At 40.7% G+C, this 21,993-nt stretch overlaps 1 protein-coding gene across 1 annotated transcript; it reads right to left on the bottom strand.

Annotated features, from left to right (window-relative positions):
* Positions 1-1,103: 1,103 nt before the first annotated feature.
* LOC306715795 (putative chitinase 10) lies at positions 1,104-12,607 on the bottom strand. Its single transcript, XM_079186271.1, has 23 exons — positions 12,545-12,607; positions 12,414-12,440; positions 12,060-12,264; positions 11,792-11,848; positions 11,461-11,626; positions 11,242-11,366; positions 11,022-11,145; positions 10,241-10,423; positions 10,021-10,137; positions 9,767-9,899; positions 9,328-9,615; positions 5,941-6,023; positions 4,868-4,922; positions 4,591-4,617; positions 4,287-4,491; positions 3,997-4,053; positions 3,666-3,831; positions 3,110-3,234; positions 2,885-3,008; positions 2,615-2,797; positions 2,381-2,497; positions 2,160-2,292; positions 1,104-1,639 (listed from the first exon to the last, which is right to left on the bottom strand). Exons 1-23 carry the CDS (start codon positions 12,567-12,569, stop codon positions 1,371-1,373), a joined length of 2,994 nt encoding a protein of 997 aa, XP_079042397.1. The 5' UTR covers positions 12,570-12,607; the 3' UTR covers positions 1,104-1,370.
* Between the last annotated feature and the right edge of the window lie 9,386 nt (positions 12,608-21,993).

Below are 21,993 nucleotides of genomic sequence, written 5' to 3'. Positions count from 1 at the left end.
ACTAAATATCTACGAAAACAACCACTTAGTGCTCAAAGGGTAACTGAGCATCAAAGAGCCAGGGTCCTGTTGCACAAAAATCTGAGTGAAGGATTCTTTAAAATAAAATTGCTTGCACAAAACACCCTTAAATCTTACGGTTTCTTTAAATTGCACCAATTAGTAGCAGAAAAGCATGTTGCTATTGCCAGATAAGTAACAACTTTGTTCGGCAAATTTTTTTTGAAATGTTAAAGCATGGTAGAATTAGAAAGCTAGCTATGCCCCGCGGACATCACCATAACAACTAACAACAATTGCCATTTTCTTTTGCACTAATCAAATGACCATGGTGAACAGTTCAATGTCCGTTCTACTCCTGTTCCATTTGTATGTCCGCTACATAGATGGGCAATTGATTTTACACTATAGATTTAACCGGCAGGTTAAATGATTTGGTGACGATTTGTCATTTCATCTAGTTGGATAACTCAACTTTTTGCAGGTGTGCTCTTCTTGCAATTAATGATTGCTCTTCTGCCATTTTTTACTATCTAAAGGCCAATGATGACCGGTATCACAGTGCAAGCCAACAAATGCTTTTCGTGGAAACTGTTGAGTTTTAGAGCTGTAAAATCTTTCTCAATGCAGTAAATGCCTTCACATTTCGTTTTTTGTTTAGCCAAGGAAACCATTTTTCGTCATTCTATATAACACCATTAAAAGTAAGCCCCTCAGCTCAGGAGAACTAAAGCCTTGAGTTTCATACTTAAGAAGAAAATGTAAGGCTTTTTGTGCAGCCGGCCCCTAGCTGGATCACATCCAAAAACGTTTTCTCAGTGGTAAAAGGCTTGTCATGATATGCACATTATATATTGTTTTTTTTCTATTGAACCTCGGTATTCAAAGCTGACTTAATAATTTGACTTAAGTTTTTGTCATATTTACTTATTCTTGGTTAATTTAATAATGTATGTATTCCTGCACAGCTGTTTGTGTTAATATGACACTAAACAATGCATTTGAGAAGCTTGTGTTCACAGTTCATTCTGTCACCAGTGCTGAAAACATGATTCAGCCCTCCATTTATCCTGTGTGATAACATCTAGGTTTGAGAAAAAAAGTATGGAAAATTAGTAGATTTTAATGACTACATAGATTGAAATGACAAGCCAGTAAACAATGTGTACCAAAGTACTTCACTGCTTCTGTTTGCAATTTGCAATGTATATTACATATTTGACAAAAAAACACATTATATCTATACAACACTAATGATAGAGTAATTTAGGTAAATGATCGTATACACAGAGGATACTAGAGAACTTTAACAGTGGATTTAATAGTTGGCTTTTGCATCAGCTGTAATACACATTGTCTCCACTCAGGGCTCAGGGCCAGGCGCAGCACTTGCAGCTGTCATCAAAGACAGATCCATTTCCGCATCGGCCCACGTGGGTGACGCCACCAGCACAATTGTAGAAGCTGCTCCTGTCATCTGGATTGGGGTACAGGCCATCAGGTTTGCCATTGCAGAAGCCAGATCCTGGGGCGTGGGTGGTGGTGGTGGTTGGACGGGAGGTGGTGCTAGCACCAGGTTTGGGGGTGGTGGTGCTAGCACCAGGTTTGGGGGTGGTGGTAGAGGGCAGTGGGGGCAGATCTGAATGGTAAAAGGAGAGGGAGGGGATTGAAGCAAAGAAATAAATTAACATTTGTCTATAACTGGACTATGATTTAAATGACTAATCCAGACAGCAATGTACATCACTTTATTACTCCAATAAATTACAGAGGGTGGCTCATTCTCAAGCTTTACAGTAAAGGGTGGTATTACAAGCAAAATACTTGTTTGAACATTCATGTTTGTCATTTTCTATAAGGAAAATGACTGTAGAATGTCATCTTGTCATCTATGCTTTATAGGCCCTTATTACAGAGACACCTGGTGTCCAACTTCGTAACAAAAATACCTGATGCTGATTTAAATAATAATTTAACTAGAAGAATAGAAGAATACATTCATTGGGGATGTTTAATATGGTAGCCAAAGACAATTGATCCTGTAGGGATAATAATTATTAATCACTAGTCCACTGAAGATGGCAGACATTACTATCGGTCTTGACCAAAGTGTAATAACTTTAAAGGAAAACTTCTGCCTGAAAATGCTTTGGACTTACCAATATTAAGAAGTTTGCGGAGATGAGACAGCAGAGGATGGCTACCCTCGCCGCAGAATCGTCCTGCAAAATCATCCAAATCAAGGGCCCACACAAAGGCACCACCAAACTTCTGCTCCTGCAGGTAACGCACCTATTGGGGCAAAAATAAGAATAAACTGGTGTAAATACTTTGGATTTGCTATGAATATGTTAAATTCTACAGCTGATATGCCACCTACCTTGGTCTCATAGCTCTCCCTGGTGTCAAATCCCACCCACTCATTGTTCTTGGTGGCATAGGGAACCTTCTGGTCCTCAATCCACTGAAGAGTGGTGCCTTTCATGAATCCACAGATCTAGACCATAGACAACATGAGGTTTGTGTAGCTTTACATTTAATTTGTACTTTGTCTTTCAAGCAGGCACTGTAACTGATATACTGTAGACCATAAAAAGCCTTATCTAAACTCTACCTCATAGTAGGACCAGAATCCAGCTTCACGTGTGAATGGTCCGGCTGATGCAGGACCGCTAGCTGGGGCTCCAACGCCAGTGTTGGATGATGTCAGCCTGAAGGTACGACCATAAGCAGCAAATCCCATTCTTAGCTTCTCCACTGGGGTGCCGTTGTCTCTCCAGTACTTCATGGCATAGTCCTACAAAAGTTGGTGGAAGAGCAGAAGTAAAACCAAGGGCTGGGTACCCCTAAGTTCATTCATCTTCAGTTACCAATGTCAACTTACGGTGTTAAAGTAGATGAGATCACCAATGTCGTTGGATCCACGGAACAGTGGACTGTTGTGTCCAGTGAACCGCTCCCAAGTTCCATGAAAGTCGTAGGTCATCACATTGATGAATTCCAGTTCCCTGAAGATAGGGGGGAAAAGGAAATATTTATTTAAAAAAACTTAAAAAAACAAAAGTGTTGTAGAACACTGTAGTTTTTGTCTCTTAAGAGGCACACTCACTTTGCAATCTCAGCAATCTCATATCCAGCATCGATGGTTCCCTTTCCAGCAGACACTGCAGCAGTTACCAGGAGCTGAGGATTTCCGGTGGACTTGGCTTCAGCTGCGTAGGCAACAACAAGCTCCTGCAAATGAAGACCAAGAGGAAGTAAGAAAGAAGTCAACTTAGACAGATAGATAGATAGATAAATATATACTTTATTCATCCCCAGGGGGAAATTTGTCTGTAGCAGTAGCAAACGAAGTTACACAGTAAAATAAAAATATTAAGTATGGAAAATGCACAATATATACAATACAATAAAATAACAGAGCAGAACCTATTAATTTAAAGAACATAAAGTAATAAAAAATGCACAGTATATACAATAAAATAGAATGGTATTAAATTAATTCATTAGGAAAACTAAACAGTAGTGCAAAAGATCGCCAACAGCAGCAACAACCGTGTAGCGGTGTTGTAGTCATTTGAAGGATGATCTGAGTCTTGTGACTTGGTGAAAACCATAGCAAAGTAGCTGTTATTGCAGCTAGAAACTCAAGCAGGAGTACCCACCCTGCAGAGCAGAGTGAACCGCTGTTTATCCACTGGAGGACTTCCACGAGAACCAGGGTACTCCCAGTCCAGATCCAGACCATCAAATCCATGAGTTCTCAGGAATTTGATGGTGGACTGGATGAATGTTTGACGATTGGCTGGTGTGGACACCATGATGGAGAACCTGAGGAAATTTGTTTCACTCTAAATAAGACTTATACTGACACGCATTAGAGCTTTTGATCATGAGTTTGACATATTTCATGCTTCTATTTCTGTCTAAATCTATTCCTTGTTTGGGATGTTTTTAAAGGAGCACACATTTGATAAACAAAGTAGAAACACTCACTGAGCTGAGCCAAAGTTCCATCCACCAACAGCCAGCAGAGTCTTCAGATGAGGATTTCTGGAAACAGCACAGAGGGTAGGTCATTTCCACCTCACTTTCTCCAAGCGTGTCGTTCAGACTTCAGCAGTGTGTTTACATTTAACAGTAGGGAACATCTCTGGCCTTGAGTCATTGTTTAAGCAAAGTCCCAATTGTAGCAAGCATTACCCTGCTGAGGGCCTCTTGTGCAAGGCACTGAACCTCTGCTAGCTTAGCCTGACCTATGACCTATCTCAACTATTGCCACTTACTTGGCCTTGAGGCCATTGAAAGACTTGTAGAGGACTTCATCATTCCACTCGTAGGTAATCAGCTCGTTCCTAGTGTTGATGATGGAGAAGGCGTAGATCAGGGTGGTGCACAGGAAGGGGTCCACATTTTGTGGCATGTACTTCCCCTCACCAGGTCTGTACTGGGACCAGTTGGTGAAGTAACATACCATCTGGGTGGCAGATCCTGTGTTGGAGTAAAGGAACATTAAAGAAGCATTGAGTCCAGTCATTTCAAGTGAAAATCCAGATCGATTGATGCTGATCAAAAAGTATTACGACTTACCCAGCTGGCATATCACCAGACATAAGCCTAAAGAATATAGAAAAGAAACGGTTAGACAAAGAAAAGCACCAACCTAAAAACATATTAACGGTCGAGTGTGTAGGATCTGGTGGCATGTAGCTGTGACACAACCAAAGAGAACCTTCTCTCGTGTGCCAAGCGTATAGGAATACTACAGCGGCCACATGAAAACGTAAAAATATTAAAACATGAATGAATCTTTGGTTTGTCCATTCTGTTAGGGAAGAGTAATACAGCACCGAATGTAAATAAATACCTGCTAGAAGTGTGAGCCTGGTCATCTTGAATTCACTTCTCACGACACTGAAATACTAGTAGACACAAAGTGAACAAGGGTCAAAGATAGAAACAACAGCAGAAAGCAACCATTCTTAAGATAATCACGGTTAAAAATAAGAACTTAGAGGCATTGTTTTACCTTGTAAACTCACCTTGTGACTGGATGAGAGACCCAAATATCAGCTGCAGAGTTTGGCCTTTTATACAGTCGATTGTGCACAGAAAAAGGAGGTGTATCAGCCTTTGATACATTGGGGTAATAAATGTTGTGATTATTAGAACACGTTTTGATAAGATCCTGTGAAGTCTGAACCGTAGGGTATGTAGATAATAATTGACTGAGTGCAGCACTCTGTTCACAGCATGCATTCAACACATGAACTGGTTGTAATTTTGTAAATAGAAGCCAAAATGCCATGTCATCTGATCATAGTCCTGATATTTTAAATGTGTTTGGATAAACGTCTCATTGTTACTAGAAGTTAAAACGTCACTTTTAAATCAATTAATTAATTACATTCAGTCAACTGATAAAATCAATTAATGGTTTATTCAGCCTGCAAAACCCATACATTAGCTGGTTCCAGTTTCATATTATTGAAATGAAATACCTAAGTTTGATTTTCAGTGTTGCTCTGACAACCAGTAATATGATGAATTTGGGATACATTGTCTTCATAAATGTACTATAGTGGACTAGTGAATAACACGCACAGCCTGCGTAAAGTGTATTATTTGTGTGTATATATTTATAGTCTAGTATAGGCTGCAACTGGTGTTACATTTGTCACATTTTAAATGAAGCTGGACAAGAAAAACTTAAGTGAAATTAAAAAAAGTCTCACTATGTAACACTTAATATGTTTTGACTGAATGCACAATAATACCAATAATAAAAACAAATGCAATATTTAATAAATGAATAGAGGTTGCGACTCTTGTTCCCAGATTAACAGCTTTGATTAATTTATCTCTTTCCTTTGTTGGACACTGGCAATGACCGTTGACCATCAAGATGTTCCACTGCTGGCAGCTTGTTTTTACATTCACTTGGAGATAAGTGTGGAGCTGACGGGGGCATTCTGGGACACAGACTGGTGTGATAGTGGTGTGAAACACATTGGAGGTGTAACCTTCAAACCACAACGATATCAAGTATGGCAGCTGGTGACAAACTAGTAACATCTCTCGTGATTGTAAAATAATGAATTAAAATAGAAAATATGTACCACAATGTTGAAATGTAATGTGTTTTGACAAATTAAATAATAAAACAAAAGAGACATTGTGTTGTTTTTATTTTGTATGTTATTGGGCCAACTACATTATATTACTGATTCATTTACAAATTTGACAAAATGACTTGAACTGGACCCCATTAATAATTTAGTCTATGAGTATATTTAATAAAATAGTTATAGCAAATTGTCAAAGCTCCCTGCTTTGTCTGAGGTTGCGAATTGCAAGCAATGAAAACTTCTCCCTTGTGCCCAGCGTGTCAAAGAACTCCAGTGGCTGACATAAAAACGTGAAAACTTGAACGGCCCTATCTACAGCCAGTGTTTGGTTTGTCCGTTCTAGGCTACTGTAGAAACATGCCGGTATGTAGATATAAATGACTAATTCCAAGCTTACAATGCACCAACGAAGAAGAAAAAGACTGCAGGCCAGTAAACATGTGGACATCGAAATGTCCGCGATGCACACACTGTTTTGGTGAGAAACACTGAATGTAAACAACATTTTAGTTAAACTCCACAAATAATGGGTAAAAAAGCAGCTATTTATGAAGCAGTTATTTTTCTAATTAAGATAGAACATAATATATACATAAAAGCTACAAATTCTCACTTTGAGAAGCTGTGCTAGTCACAACACAAATATTGTGTGAAGAAAGCAAAATGATGGAGTAAAATTCCCACCTTGAGTACAACGCATTCATTTAATAAGTTGGTCCACATGGCTCCTGTGAGCCCAGTTCATTCTTTCATCTGTCTTTAAGTGAGTGCTCAACAGACAGTAAAGGAGGATGCAAAGGGCAACTGATGCTAAATAGATGAATGGTTATCACCACGCCGTGTCATTATTCTTGGATCCAGTATAAACAGGTATATGACAACAGTATCACTGGGATTTTGAAATGAGTCTTGTGAACCAGAGAGCTATCTCTCTCTACACAAACTGACTAGCTCTTGCTATGGTGGTGTGTAAAGTCTACTGCCATGCAGCTGCAACAACACCAGGTGCTGCTGCATAAAACTGACGGTAGGCGTCTTGCCCTCTGAGTGGGTATGCAGTTGTTGTATGCAATTATTGTAAGCACCTTCTATCTTTCCATTCACCTACAGCATGCAGCTTCCAACTTTTCTCTTTTCCAACTTTTGTCATATGCATTGAATGTGTTGTAACTCTGTTATGTTATTCATTCTGTACACATGACATCTATTGCACTTCTGCAACAGAACCCTCTGTTGCTTTCCTTCAGGTTTTTTCCTTTTGTTTCTCCCTGTGAAAGAGTTTTTCCTGTACCGATGTAAGGGTCCCAGGGCAGAGGATGTCTTACAGATTGTAAAGCCCTCTGAGGAAAATTTTTGATTTGTGATTTTGGGCTATACAAAATAAATTTAACTGAATTGAATTGAACAATAAATGTTGCAAGCAAACTACACCAAAGCCTTGATATGGAGGATTTTCAGTAATTGCAATGCCCAGAACGAAAATGGGATTTCTATTTTGGTGTGTCCATAATGTTCTTCTTTCCATAGACAACTATCTTGGCATTCTTCACATTCTTCTCTCATACTGTATATACTGACCTTGCATTGACCTTGCATTCTCCTTCAAAGAGTCATCTTAAACCTGAGTGGATTATTCACTGAAAGCAATTAATGAAGTGGTAAAATACTCTTTTGAAGTAGCCAACTCCACACAGCAAAAACAGGGCTGACCTGAACGTGTTTTTATTGCTCCCTACTTCTAGTTCCAAGTGCCAAAGGGCATGTGTGATACAGTCATGAGTAAAGCCAAATCTGAGGTAACATTCTGGCAGGCATTCAGAGATATACTGTCTCCATCTCATATGGCACAAACACCATGCGGTGCCCGATAGATACTGAGGTGTTTGTGCTGACACACCCCTATCACTTGCCTGCAAAGGTCCTCGGGCAGAAATATAAGCAATGCTGAAAACTGTAATGAAAATGTCCCTCTGTGACTGATATTGTGCTGTTGTACAAATATGTCATGCATTAGCCTTTGAGCTCAATGGCACAATTCTGCACTAGGACTATTTCATGGTGAATGAATATTTCCAGTTTTGGAGCCAAGCTAGTCCATGCCATCTCTTCTATGTGATGGTGGAATTCTGCTGAGATGTTGATTTATTGTTTAAAAGTATCCATTCATAATTAGTGCTTCATTTGAACCTGTCTATATGAGCTTATGGTTTGTGGAAGTGTACAGTGTACAAATGTAAGTCTGAACATAGTTCATTATGTAATAAGTTGTAAGTGCATGGATGCCATTTACAGCTTATGTTTGCACTAATTAGTACTGCAGTGTTGTAAAGGCAGATACAGGTGCCTTATGATTGTTGTTTGTGTGTTTGTGAGCGTCTCTGGGTGTGTACCAAATTATCCTTTTGTTCAATTTTGTCAAAATTGACCAACCCGACAAAATCCTAAAATATTGATAAAATTACTGTTTTAAAAACCCCATGTTCATGATCAGTGTACCTTTAAAATGATTAATATGATGTGATATAAAACAAAACCCATTATCTAGTAACTCCAGTTTGCTAACATTAAAAGCTCACATCACATTATCTGTGACTTTGGCTTGATTAAAGCTTCATAAGGTATGTGCGGCTGTGGGAGCATTCTGCTTTTACCAGAATAAACAACTGGTTGGAGTGAAATGCACCAGTTTGTGCCTCATTCATCACCCAATGCAAGAGAAAGTACACAACTGTGCAGACTTCATCAGGAGGGAAAGTAAACATTCTATGCCAACGCAGGTCAGACCACGTCACCATTTTCCGAATAACACACCCTTGCTGCATGCTGTTTACATTTCCAAACCTGAAGGGAGTGTCTGAATTTGAACTCCATTTGAACCCCTCCAAATGGCATTGAGTGTTTATTTGTATAACGTTCAACATTTATGCGATTGATATAATTCTCCAAAGACAACTTATAGAAATGTGTTGCACTATTTGTCAAACAAATATTTGATCCATCATGTTACTTTTATTCTGATGGACCATATTCTAAACAACACAATTGTGCAGCTTTTTGTAGTCAAAAAGCACAAAAACAGATCTTTCTCAGAGGCCTTCAACTTTTAGAGTCAGTACTCAGATATAAGTCAGTGACAGTCTTACACAAGGTAACACTTAGGGCCACGAACAACACTTGCAGCTGTCATCAAAGATGGTACCATTTGCACATGCGCTCAGAAAGGTTCGGCCTCCCGCACACATGTAGAAGCTGGCATTGTCAGCTGGGTTGGGGTACAAGCCGTCGGCCTTGTCTTTGCAGAAGCCCCGTCCTGGGATAGGAACAGTTGTCTTGGTGGATGGAGCATTGGTGGTACCACTGGGTTTGGGGGTTGTTTTGGAGGTTGGTGCCGCAGTGGTAACAGCAGGTTTGGAGGTTGTGGTAGTGGCTGATGCTGTAGTAGTAACACTAGGTTTCTTGGTTGTTGTTAAGGGAAGTGGAGGCATCTCTGTGACAAGTGAAAGGCACAAAAAGACAACATTAAACCAAAAGGTCAATTTTGTTCAAATATGGCATGTATGAATGGAACCACTGTGTTTCCCAAAAACCTGCCAAAAACCTCTACGTTGCAGATTATAACTTCATTATTCTTTTCTTACCAACATCGATGAGTTTACGCAGATGGGACAGCAGAGGATGGCTTCCCTGTCCACAGAACTCTCCTTTAAAGTCATCCAGATCCAAGGCCCACACAAAGGCACCGCCGTACTTCATATCCTTCATGTACTGGACCTGAGGATTGAACAAGAAGATGAGTCAACCAAAAGATAATAAAGAATTCATCCATCTCTTGAATTCCACCCTGCACACCAACCCTAAATATGTAATCCCTATGTATTGATGTGCTACCTACCTTGATCTCATAGCTCTCCCTGGTGTCGAATCCCACCCACTCATTGTTCTTACTGGCATAGGGAACTTTCTGGTCATCAATCCACTGAATGGTGGTACCCTTCAGAAAGGTGCAGACCTGAAAGACCAGAATAAAGAATGCCATTGGATTGTTTCATGGTCCAACCATTCTACTCATTAAAGAATTTATTTAATTTAGTTTAATTTAGTTCATACTCTACCTCATAGTAGGACCAGAATCCAGCTTCACGTGTGAATGGGCCGGCTGATGCAGCACCGCTAGCTGGGGCTCCAACGCCAGTGTTTGATGATGTCAGATGGAAGGTACGACCATAAGCAGCAAATCCCAACATCAGCTTCTCCACTGGGGTGCCGTTGTCTCTCCAGTATTTCATGGCAAAGTCCTAAATGTAAATGGAAGGATATGAATGACGTGGATTTTTTTCATGCATACAGTTGCAACTGACAGTGCATGTCAGGAATCGAAACATTATCCTCGGGATTTGTTATTGCACTTCCATAAAGTTGGGGGCTTGTGAGAGATGACGCAGCAGAGGCCGAGATATCTTTTTAGTCCCCCTTAAGTGTCATGCCTAAAAAGTGCTGGATCCTATATTCGTCAAAGACTTAAAAAAGCTCTTCAGTTGTAGTTGTAGCCCATTGGTACTCCCCAAAATTAGTAAACAAGTTTATATGTAAAATTGGCGGAGGGGATAATGATAAAGAAGTTAAGGAAATTTAGCAGTAGGCCTGACTAATTCAACTTAACAAAGATAAATCTATTTCCTGTAAATCCCTCACAGTAATTGCTTGTTCCTCGTCACATGTCAACCGCAGTGTTCAAAGGTTGAACTATTTGTCTCGGGATGCAGCCGACATAACCCTGAAGAATAGGCGATTGGGAACGCTTGCGCAGCATTACGGTGTCACGCCCCCTGCGCATCTACATTGATAACAATGAATTTGAGGGTCCAAATACGCAACATGTGAATGAACCCTTACAGTGTTGAAGTAGATGAGGTCACCAGTGTCATGTGAGCCGCGGTACAGTGGGCTGTTGTGACCAGTGAACTGCTCCCAAGCACCATGGAAGTCATAGGTCATCACATTGATGAAGTCGAGATGCCTGGAATGCATATCAAATATTGATTAAGACAAGCTACTATCATCACAAACATTGATTGATTTAATATAATAGCATTTTCAAAAAAATCTGCAGTACTTGGCAATCTCAGCAATCTCATATCCAGCATCGATGGTTCCCTTTCCAGCAGACACTGCAGCAGTTACCATGAGCTGAGGTTTGCCATTGGCCTTGGCCTCAGCTGTGTAGGCTTCAACAAGTTCCTGCAAGTAAAGGCAAATAATTACTTTTTAAAATATAGTGTTATCAATGTAATATATAAATATGGTCCCTATGGCTCATGAGTTCCTGACCCACCTTGCACAGCAGACTGAACCTCATCTTGTCCACTGGGGGACTCCCACGAGATCCAGGGTACTCCCAGTCCAGATCCAGACCATCAAATCCATGAGTTCTCAGGAATTTGATGGAGGACTGGATGAAGGTTTGACGATTGGCTGGTGTGGACACCATGATGGAGAACCTGAGGAAATTTGTTTCACTCTAAATAAGACTTATACTGACACGCATTAGAGCTTTTGATCATGAGTTTGACATATTTCATGTTTCTATTTCTGTCTAAATCTATTCCTTGTTTGGGATGTTTTTAAAGGAGCACACATTTGATAAACAAAGTAGAAACACTCACTGAGTTGAGCCAAAGTTCCATCCACCAACAGCCAGTAAGGTCTTCAGACTGGGGTTCCTTTAAAACACACATGTGGTTTGGTATGATTTGTTTATTGCAGAATAATTGAGTTGAAAAAGCCTGTTTATCATATTCAGTGTTTGTATATATATATAAACTGGGATTTTTTTATTTCACATTTAAATTTTGGTCATTCACAAACAGATTAAAGCTCAAGCTGTAATCACATGGGGAGAATATTTAATACCATTGAAAGACAAGTTCTTACTTGCTCTTCAGGCCATTGAAGGTCTTGTACAGGGTCTCGTCATTCCATTCATAGGTAACCAACTCGTTTTTGTTGTTGACGATGGAGAAAGCATAAATCAGATGGGTGCACAGGAAAGGATTCACATTTTGGGGCATGTATTTCCCAGTCCCAGGTCTGTACTGGGACCAGTTGGTAAAATAGCACACCATCTGGGAGGCAGTTGCTGAAGATCAGTGAAAGCAAATCAGTTGTCAGTATTGCACGTAACCTCTATTTCAAGACACACATACAACTACACTTTGAAGTTTGTCAATACAAACTTCAAATAGTTGTATGACCATGTCATAAGTTTTACTTAGAAGTGTAACTTACCCAGCTGGCACATCACCAGGCACAAGCCTAAAGAGAGGTACACATTTGAGAATAAATTGCATACATTAAATTTAATGTATCATGTGATCAAGACAGGTGACGTAAAGCACTGAGGAATGATGACTGTTTACCTGCTAGAACAGTCAGCTTAGTCATCTTGATTTTCAAAGCTCACAACTTAAACTTCTTTGTTTCTAGAATAAATAAACAGAAGGAAAACACAAATACAAAAAAAAATGAATATAATGTGATTGCATATTCTTTGGAATTTGACAATTAATATTTTGAAGCATATGGCCTGTAACAATGTTGGGCTGGTGCACAGTATCTCCACCAATTTGAACTATCATAGTTTCTTTAAAAAATTGTTGCTTGTCTGAGTCAAACAATATCAGTCAATTATGTATTAGTTACCCCCAAAATTTCATATATAAAAGTAACTAATTTTACATTGTTTCAGAAATTCAGAATAGCAGCAATGTCATGAATTGCACATGTAACATTCTCTTAATAAACAACTTTACCAAAGAAATGTCTTAGATTGAGCTTCACCGTGCAGACTTCCCATGCTCTTTCCCTGTGAACCCCATGTTGCAGGTGTAACCATGTCTGGATGATTCCATTCCAGCCCTAAAAACAACTGCAGCACTTTCCCCCAACTTACAGGAAGCACTGTGTATACATTTGTCTGAAAACTGAGTCATACTAAACTGGTGCTAAATCGCTACAAGAAGTGACACTGCTGAATTCCAAGTGCAAGCTTACCTTAGGACCTCAGAAGGAACTAATGTGTCTGAGGTTTCAATCTTCTTATATACATGAGGAGCAGGATACCAGTCCTCCTCACACACCATGAAGGGGAGGTGGGCGATAATGGTGAGTTTCTTATGTACGTACAGAAGGGGATAAGATAAGTAACATCAGGTCTGAACTGAGTGATAAGCTTTAGTATATGGCAGAAACAGCTTGAAAAACAATCTATTTCTCTGAAAGATATGACTCAAATTGAAGTCATAACATCAAAGCTTTTACCCGGAATATTCAAAGCAGCAAAACAAAAACAGAAAATAAGTATATTTCTAGTGTGCTACTGTGATCTCCTGAACACAGTTAAGCTGTGTTTTTATGTTTCAGTCATTTGTCAGCAGGTGTTACCATGGGAACGCAGCTCAACAATGTCTTTGACTTGTCCAAGGACATCGTCGCCTCACATAGAGTAAGTCATGCTGTCTGCTGTGCATGCTTTACTACTCTTCACTGATGGTCTCAAAGAGCTGATGCAGTAGTTTATGAGCATTAGCAGAGACTGCAAGTGTGGGAGAGCAGAAGAAACGTTTTTTTTTGTGTGTGTTTTGTACCAGTATTTTTTTCTTTTATTAATCTATGTGTCGTAGATTAATACAGCATCATGTGAGGCTGGGCTGGTACATGGCATCAGAAAAGATATGTTATAGAGACCATATTATGGCATGTTAAGCGTGACATGTGAAAGTGTTTTAAAAAGTACGATTTTAGCAAAAATACATATGCTTGAGCATAGAACTGGATAAATAAGACTTGGATTTTATTGCAGGAGTTGTGTGAGAGTTTGTAAACAGATGTGTCAATATAGGTTTGCTGTTGTTAGACCTGGACTAAATTTCCGTCAATGCATCAAAACTTTTTTTCTGTTTATTTGATACTTTGTCTGCCCTAAAGGCATGCGGAAAAAAACAAGGTTTTCTTCAAGAATTCAATGTAACAAAACGTGAGTAATTCCTTTAAAGGCCCAGTGTGTAAGATTTAGTGGCATCTAGTGGTGAGGTTGCAGATTGCAAACAACTAAATACCCGTCGCCACACCCCTCCCTTTCCAAACGTGTTGGAGAAGTACGGTGGCCTTCAGGTAGGGAGAGTTATCTTTAGAATTTAAGTATAACTAGGAGCTACTCTTATCAAGAAAACCTTTTAAAACATATAGAATTTTAAAAACATATAAATTCAGAACAGGATTATAATTTGTATTTCAAATATATCTACATATTTTTTTATAGATCACCAAAGTCACTATATAAAGTCATTAATATCTCACTGGAAACAAATGTATAATGTCAACTTCTGAGTGAAAATTAGAAAGAATGAAGAACAAAGACATCGTCATTATCAGTCATTCCTCCTGTCCTCTGTCCTCTGACCTCTGATCTCTGTCCTCTGACCTCCTGTCCTCTGTCCTCCTGTCCTCTGACCTCCTGTCCTCTGTCCTCCTGTCCTCTGACCTCCTGTCCTCCTGTCCTCCTGTCCTCTGTCCTCTGTCCTCTGCCCTCTGTCCTCTGTCCTCCTTTCCTCTGTCCTCCTGTCCTCTGTCCTCCTGTCCTCTGTCCTCTGTCCTCCTGTCCTCTGTCCTCCTGTCCTCCTGTCCTCTGACCTCTGATCTCTGTCCTCTGACCTCCTGTCCTTTGTCCTCTGACCTCCTGTCCTTTGTCCTCTGACCTCCTGTCCTTTGTCCTCTGTCCTCCTGTCCTCTGTCCTCTGTCCTCCTGTCCTCTGTCCTATGTCCTCCTGTCCTCTGTCCTCTGACCTCCTGTCCTTTGTCCTCTGACCTCTGTCCTGTCCTCCTGTCCTCTGTCCTCTGTCCTCCTGTCCTCCTGTCCTCTGTCCTCTGACCTCCTGTCCTTTCTCCTCTGACCTCTGTCCTGTCCTCCTGTCCTCTGTCCTCCTGTCCTCTGTCCTCTGTCCTCCTGTCCTCTGTTCTCCTGTCCTCTGTCCTCCTGTCCTCTGTCCTCCTGTCCTCTGTCCTCCTGTCCTCTGTTCTCCTATCCTCCTGTCCTCCTGTCCTCCTGTCCTCTGTCCTCCTGTCCTCCTATCCTCTGTCCTCCTGTCCTCCTATCCTCCTGTCCTCTGTCCTCCTGTCCTCTGTCCTCTGTCCTCCTGTCCTCTGTCCTCCTGTCCTCCTTTCCTCCTGTCCTCTGTCCTTCTGTCCTCCTGTCCTCTGTCCTGTCCTCCTGTCCTCTGTCCTCCTGTCCTCTGTCCTCCTATCCTCCTGTCCTCTGTCCTCCTGTCCTCCTGTCCTCTGTTCTCCTGTCCTCTGTCCTCTGTTCTCCTGTCCTCTGTCCTCTGTCCTCCTGTCCTCTGTCCTTCTGTCCTCCTGTCCTGTCCTCCTGTCCTCTGTCCTCTGTCCTGCTGTCCTCTGTTCTCCTGTCCTCCTATCCTCCTGTCCTCTGTTCTCCTGTCCTCCTGTCTTCTGTCCTCCTGTCCTCCTGTCCTCTGTTCTCCTGTCCTCCTATCCTCTGTCCTCTGTTCTCCTGTCCTCTGTCCTCCTGTCCTCTGTCCTCCTGTCCTCCTATCCTCCTGTCCTCCTGTCCTCTGTTCTCCTGTCCTCCTGTCCTCTGTCCTCCTGTCTTCTGTCCTCCTGTCCTCCTGTCATCTGTTCTCTTGTCCTCCTATCCTCTGTCCTCTGTTCTCCTGTCCTCTGTTCTCCTGTCCTCCTATCCTCCTGTCCTCTGTCCTCTGTCCTGCTGTCCTCTGTTCTCCTGTCCTCCTATCCTCCTGTCCTCCTGTCCTCCTGTCCTCTGTTCTCCTGTCCTCCTATCCTCCTGTCCTCCTGTCCTCTGTCCTCTGTCCTGCTGTCCTCTGTTCTCCTATCCTCCTATCCTCCTGTCCTTCTGTCCTCCTGTCCTCTGTTCTCCTGTCCTCCTGTCCTCTGTCCTCCTGTCTTCTGTCCTCCTGTCCTCCTGTCCTCTGTCCTCCTGTCCTCTGTTCTCCTGTCCTCCTGTCCTCCTGTCCTTCTGTCCTCCTGTCCTCTGTTCTCCTGTCCTCCTGTCCTCTGTCCTCCTGTCTTCTGTCCTCCTGTCCTCCTGTCCTCTGTCCTCCTGTCCTCTGTCCTCCTGTCTTCTGTCCTCCTGTCCTCCTGTCCTCTGTCCTGCTGTCCTCTGTTCTCCTGTCCTCCTATCCTCCTGTCCTCCTGTCCTCCTGTCCTCTGTTCTCCTGTCCTCCTATCCTCCTGTCCTCCTGTCCTCTGTCCTCTGTCCTGCTGTCCTCTGTTCTCCTATCCTCCTATCCTCCTGTCCTTCTGTCCTCCTGTCCTCTGTTCTCCTGTCCTCCTGTCCTCTGTCCTCCTGTCTTCTGTCCTCCTGTCCTCCTGTCCTCTGTCCTCCTGTCCTCTGTTCTCCTGTCCTCCTATCCTCCTGTCCTCCTGTCCTCTGTCCTCTGTCCTGCTGTCCTCTGTTCTCCTATCCTCCTATCCTCCTGTCCTTCTGTCCTCCTGTCCTCTGTTCTCCTGTCCTCCTGTCCTCTGTCCTCCTGTCTTCTGTCCTCCTGTCCTCCTGTCCTCTGTCCTCCTGTCCTTCTGTCCTCCTGTCCTCTGTTCTCCTGTCCTCCTGTCCTCTGTCCTCCTGTCTTCTGTCCTCCTGTCCTCCTGTCCTCTGTTCTCCTGTCCTCTGTCCTCTGTTCTCCTGTCCTCTGTCCTCTGTTCTCCTGTCCTCTGTCCTCTGTCCTCCTGTCCTCTGTTCTCCTGTCCTCCTACCATCAGCTTTGTGTGTGTGAGAGACAGAGAGAGCAGAGTAAATGCACGCTGTAGCGTGATAATAAATGACACCAAAACATTACAAAAACACCAATAACGTCGGGGCTCATCAATACTGCGGTAATTTAGCACCGGGGCCCGTTTAATACCGGGTTTCGGAACGCATCCACACCTTCAGCTAACGTCAAACGGGAATTGCTCTCACCAGAGCCAGTGTTCAGTTTGTCCGTTCTGGGCGTCATGGTGATGCAGGATGGCGGACTCCATGGAAGACGACCAGCTCCCATGTAGATATAAATGCCCTTTTCTAAGCTAAATAAAATATAACGATTCTTAATTTCAGGTGCTTGTTCACTGATTAAAACATAGTTTTGAATGTTATATTCCATTAATAGAAACATGCTTATTGGCTTTTATGCTTTAATGTTTGTACATTAAAGAACACATTTGTTATTGGAGTCGGTGCGTGTTTAGCTTAGCTTTGGCTGTGAGGAAGAATATTAACTGTGATTTGAGCACATGTTGGAGCTATGTTCACGAACAGCAGTTTCCAGTCTCAGACATTTCTGTTCATCTTCATGTACGGATTACCAAATGAGATACAGCATATTATTTAGTGAGCATTAGAGGTGCAGGTTTATTTTTCACAGGACAGACCCTGGATAGCTGTTAACCCCTGCTTCCTGTTTTTAAGCTAAGCTAGGCTAACCACCTCATGTCTCTAGCTTTGGACATGAGATGAGTACGATCCTCTCGTCTCTCTCTTATGGGAAAGTTTATAAGCACTTCTTTCAAAACGTGAGCTTTTCCTTCGATGCAGCTTTCCACTAGCCCCTCTCCTTCTCCCGGGACATGAAATATCCAAGGACATGTAGATCATATGAATAATGACACTGTCGCTAAACATGCATATCATTCCATTGTACACAACGTGGCTGTGTACGGTTTAGAGCTAACATCTAGATTACTTTATCTCTCTTTTGTAGTAAAAGCTGAAGAACATTGAACACAACCATTAACAAGCCTAATTATTAGTGAATATTGCTACATGTCTGATAACACATTGGAGCACAAATAAATGATTAATGTTTTTATTGATAACAGTTATATAACTCTTATTCATGTTTGTTGGCTGTGATGTTGTCCTCTATTTGACATGCTTTTGTATTTTCCAAGAGAGAAGACATTTATTATCGGATATCTTATCACAGCCTCATGAACACTTATCTAAACTAGAGCTGTAACTGCTCCTTGTTCACTACTGACTACTAAGCATTGTGCGACACAGATTGTGATGAGTGCTTTGTAAATAAATAAGAGTATTATCAGTATTATTATTGTTCAATGCTCGTGGTCAGGACCAACATTCATTGTTTTCTCTTCAACCCCATATTCAAACTCTTAGTTTTGCAGCCTATTTTTCCACATTAGTGGCAGTGCCACCAGTCGGTGCAAAGTCGATCTAGCTATTAAATGTTAAAAGGCCTTGCCATAGGAAGCAGGTATGGTAGGTTGCAACACTTATGTGGCATCCTTTGGTTCAATACTGTGGACCTCAGGATAAAGATTCACCAACAGTCAAAGTGGACATGAAGCATTGCCTTCCAAGAACAACGTTCTATTCCTAAACTATCCCGATGATACATTTACTTTGGCCTGTCCACCGATGTGGGTTTTGGTGGTGACCTGATGTGATGAGTCTCACCCACGGCACTGTGTAAATGATTTCACGGTCAAAGAGCAAAATTCCAGATCACAATGAATGGAAAGCTCAAGGTTCATGCAATTAATTCATAAAAGCATATCAATAACAGTGCTTGTATCATCATCATCCAAGACCATTAAAGAAGATATAACCTATACTTCTATAAAACTTTCCACGAAAGTCTAGTATTTGTGAAGCACCCTCAATATCTTCACTTGTTATTTCTGGAGTTCGCCGAGCAACTCTCTTTTGCCAACATGAATCATTAGAATGAGCGTTGATCTCCGTCATCATCCAACTTCTTAGTAGAACTCAAGAAGGCATCTTCCTTTGATGTCTTCTAATCAGTTCTGTATTCATGTTTTTCAATTCAATTCATCATCAGTTGAATCTGTAGTTTTCCAACTTTTTAGGCCGAATTTGTCCAACAATGGTTGAGCTACAGAGATGTCCATATCTACCCGAGTCAGTCATGATGATAATAATTTGTGTGTTGTTTTCTAGAGAGTGTTGTTTTCTAGAGATTCATAACGTACAGATGTTGATTTTTATTATTTTGTCATTTGATTTAGTTTTCACCAAGTTAAGATGGCCAAAGCTTATTCATGTCAGTTGCTAAAATATCAGCATCAAAGCTGCTCTTAAAGAGACCTGCACCTGCTGAGTGCTGGAGCTGTGTGCCAGTCAGATCATGGAAATGGTTCCTTGTGGTTTCCATTGTGATTACGATTTAACATCCCTGCTAGTTGAATAACATTCTTGAAAAAAACAAAAATAAAACCAAAGAAATGTTTCATATGCTCTCTTTTAAACATATAAATAATACACTTATCTTTTCACTTGAGTGACCAGATATGAAAGCCAGATATGAAAGCCAAAGACATATTTATATATTATTTAACAAAATACGGCCTTGCAGAAAACAACTAAACTGACTAACTGCAAAATAATGTAATACTTGTTCTTATATCCTAGCCTTATCCTGGTGTGAGACAGGGACGAAGTGAAATGCAGATATTTAAGAAAACGACACACAGAGAACAGTTACTTCATCATGAATGTGGTTACCTCTGTGACACATGTGTTACCGCAGTTCAACGTCCAGCTACGCAGGAGAACTGACAAGAAAGAAGTCACTAATGCAGTGAAATGTATGGAACCAAAGTAGGGTAAAAAGTCTGTGTATCACTATATATGAATGTGTGAAAACATTGTGTACGAATACATTCAAACTTGTGAATGTGTGAACTCATTCTGTACAAATGTATTCAAATGTTTGAATGTCTAAAAAATGTCTGAACAAATATATTTCATTTCTGAATCTGAAAAGAGATCTGGAGCTGTGCATGACATGTGAACAAATGAAAAAGATTTGCAGACATAGTTTCCAATCTGTGAGTGCAGAAAGAAGATCTGTCCAAAGGTTTCCACGCACAGAAAAAGGTTTGCAATGACATAAAGGTTTACACTTCTCTGTTTACAAATCAAATCAACGACTACAAATCAGTACAAGAGAGTTGACCCAATTATAAGGCTTCTTCGTGAAAAGCCAATGAGGCTGCTCAGAGGAATATATCATTAGACTAGATGGTTGCAGGTGGACTAGTGTTTACAGGTCAATGGGGACTATGGAGGAGTCTTCAGGTTTGTCCAAATCATTTTGTTCATGAACATTTTGCAATTATTTTATTATTATATAAATTGTCGCAAGATAGTTTGTCGTAAAAATTTAATTAAAAAGTGCTATAGAATAATATATAAAAAAACTCACAAGGTCACAAGGTCATAAGTCACAAGTTCATAGCCATACAATTTCATAGCATACTATATCACATAGAAAATGATAATATAGTCTATATCAGTGGTTCTCAAATGGGGGTACGTGTACTCCAGGGGGTACGTGAGATTCTTTTTAAATAGATTTAAAATTAGCATCCATTCAAAAATCCTTGGAAAATAGTTATTTAATAAATATTCAATAAAATATAAGTGTAAGTTCATAAACTGAATGTTATATTCAGTAGGCTATTGAATTTCATGATCCTAAACCAGGTGTCGGCAACCCGCGGCTCCGGAGCCGCATGCGGCTCTTCGGCCCCTCTGCTGCGGCTCCCTGAGTCCTCCGTCCACACGGTGTTTAAGCATCGTTTGAGATGATCTCCGTCCAGACTTAAATGCCTGATAACGAATATCACGTGACTATTCACGTACACTGGGCGTGCAGTGGGTGCCGGTGTTACGTCCTACTGGTTTTCAAACCTACTGGTTTCCTTCCGTGCGTGTGTTGTGTTCGTGTAACAGCAGCAGCTGTTTTCTGCCTCTGTTGCCAGATTCACACATTCACAAACATATTGCTGGAGATCTAAAAGCTACATCTCATATATATATATATATATATATATATATATATATATATATAAAGCAGGGATTACGATTGTATAAGTGAGCACTACATCACAGCCACGTATGAAGAAATACATTGAAGAAAATATATTTATGGAAAGATCGCATCAACCTGGATTCGAACTCTGTCGAGCAAAATAGTAATATATTTAAAAACAGCCGCGCTTTCGTCGCTGTCAGGCGCCTTTCCCTGCAGGTGGCTGATCATGATCTGCAGAGCCCCGCCCTCAGTAAGCTATCAATGGATAAATCCAAAAACAGAAAAGTCACGGAGGAAAATAGAGTTTAATTCTGCGTGGACGTATTCATTTGCTTTCACTGCGAATGATGCTGGCTTACCTGTATGCTTGATATGTGGCGAGAAATTTGCAAACAACAAAAAATGTAATGTTGGAAGACGCTTCCAGAACAAGCACACAGCATTTACTGAAAGTATCACGTTGGAGATGAGCGATAAAGAGCGATTCTTCATAAGAGTGTGATATTGTTATAACAGGTAAAATAGCAGTGTCTTTATTCTTGTTCTATAATTTCAGAAATACAACAAACTATAGTTTTTGAATATATAATATAACTATATATAAAACTTTATAAGCCGTGATATCAAATAGCTTTTGCGGCTCCAGACACATTTTATTTGGTGGAAAATAGGGCAAAATGGCTCTTTGGATAGTAAAGGTTGCCGACCCCTGTCCTAAACAATGCATACGTCATAAAAATCTTTTTGTGTATTAAGTTACAAGTTGTCAAAAAATGTCATTGTGAAATATGTCATAAAAAGGTAAAGAAAATGTTGATAAGAAGTGTTGTATAAATAAAGTTAATTTTGACATTCATGACATTTTTCATTTTCATTTTCATTTGTCAGTTTTGAAAATGAATTGTTATGACATTTTTATCGGCCTACTACACTATGACAATCATCCTACTTTTATTTTTTTTTGATCTGCAATAATTAGTCAACTAATCCAT

This window comes from Pholis gunnellus (assembly GCF_910591455.1).
Source record: "Pholis gunnellus genome assembly, chromosome: 3".
NCBI lineage: Eukaryota > Metazoa > Chordata > Actinopteri > Perciformes > Pholidae > Pholis > Pholis gunnellus.
Note: the sequence above shows the minus strand (reverse complement) of the source record. Positions and strands in the feature narration are given on the sequence as shown.

Bases quoted from the DNA above. Each gene is read 5' to 3' on its own strand.
- LOC306715795 (XM_079186271.1), bottom strand. From the start codon at position 12,569: ATGACTAAGCTGACTGTTCTAGCAG. The intron at 4,618-4,867 runs GTATTTATTTAC...TATATTCTTTAG, and splicing joins CAGGCTCACACTTCTAGCAG to GCTTATGTCTGGTGATATGC. The intron at 3,832-3,996 runs GTGAGTGTTTCT...AAATTTCCTCAG, and splicing joins TGGAACTTTGGCTCAGCTCA to GTTCTCCATCATGGTGTCCA.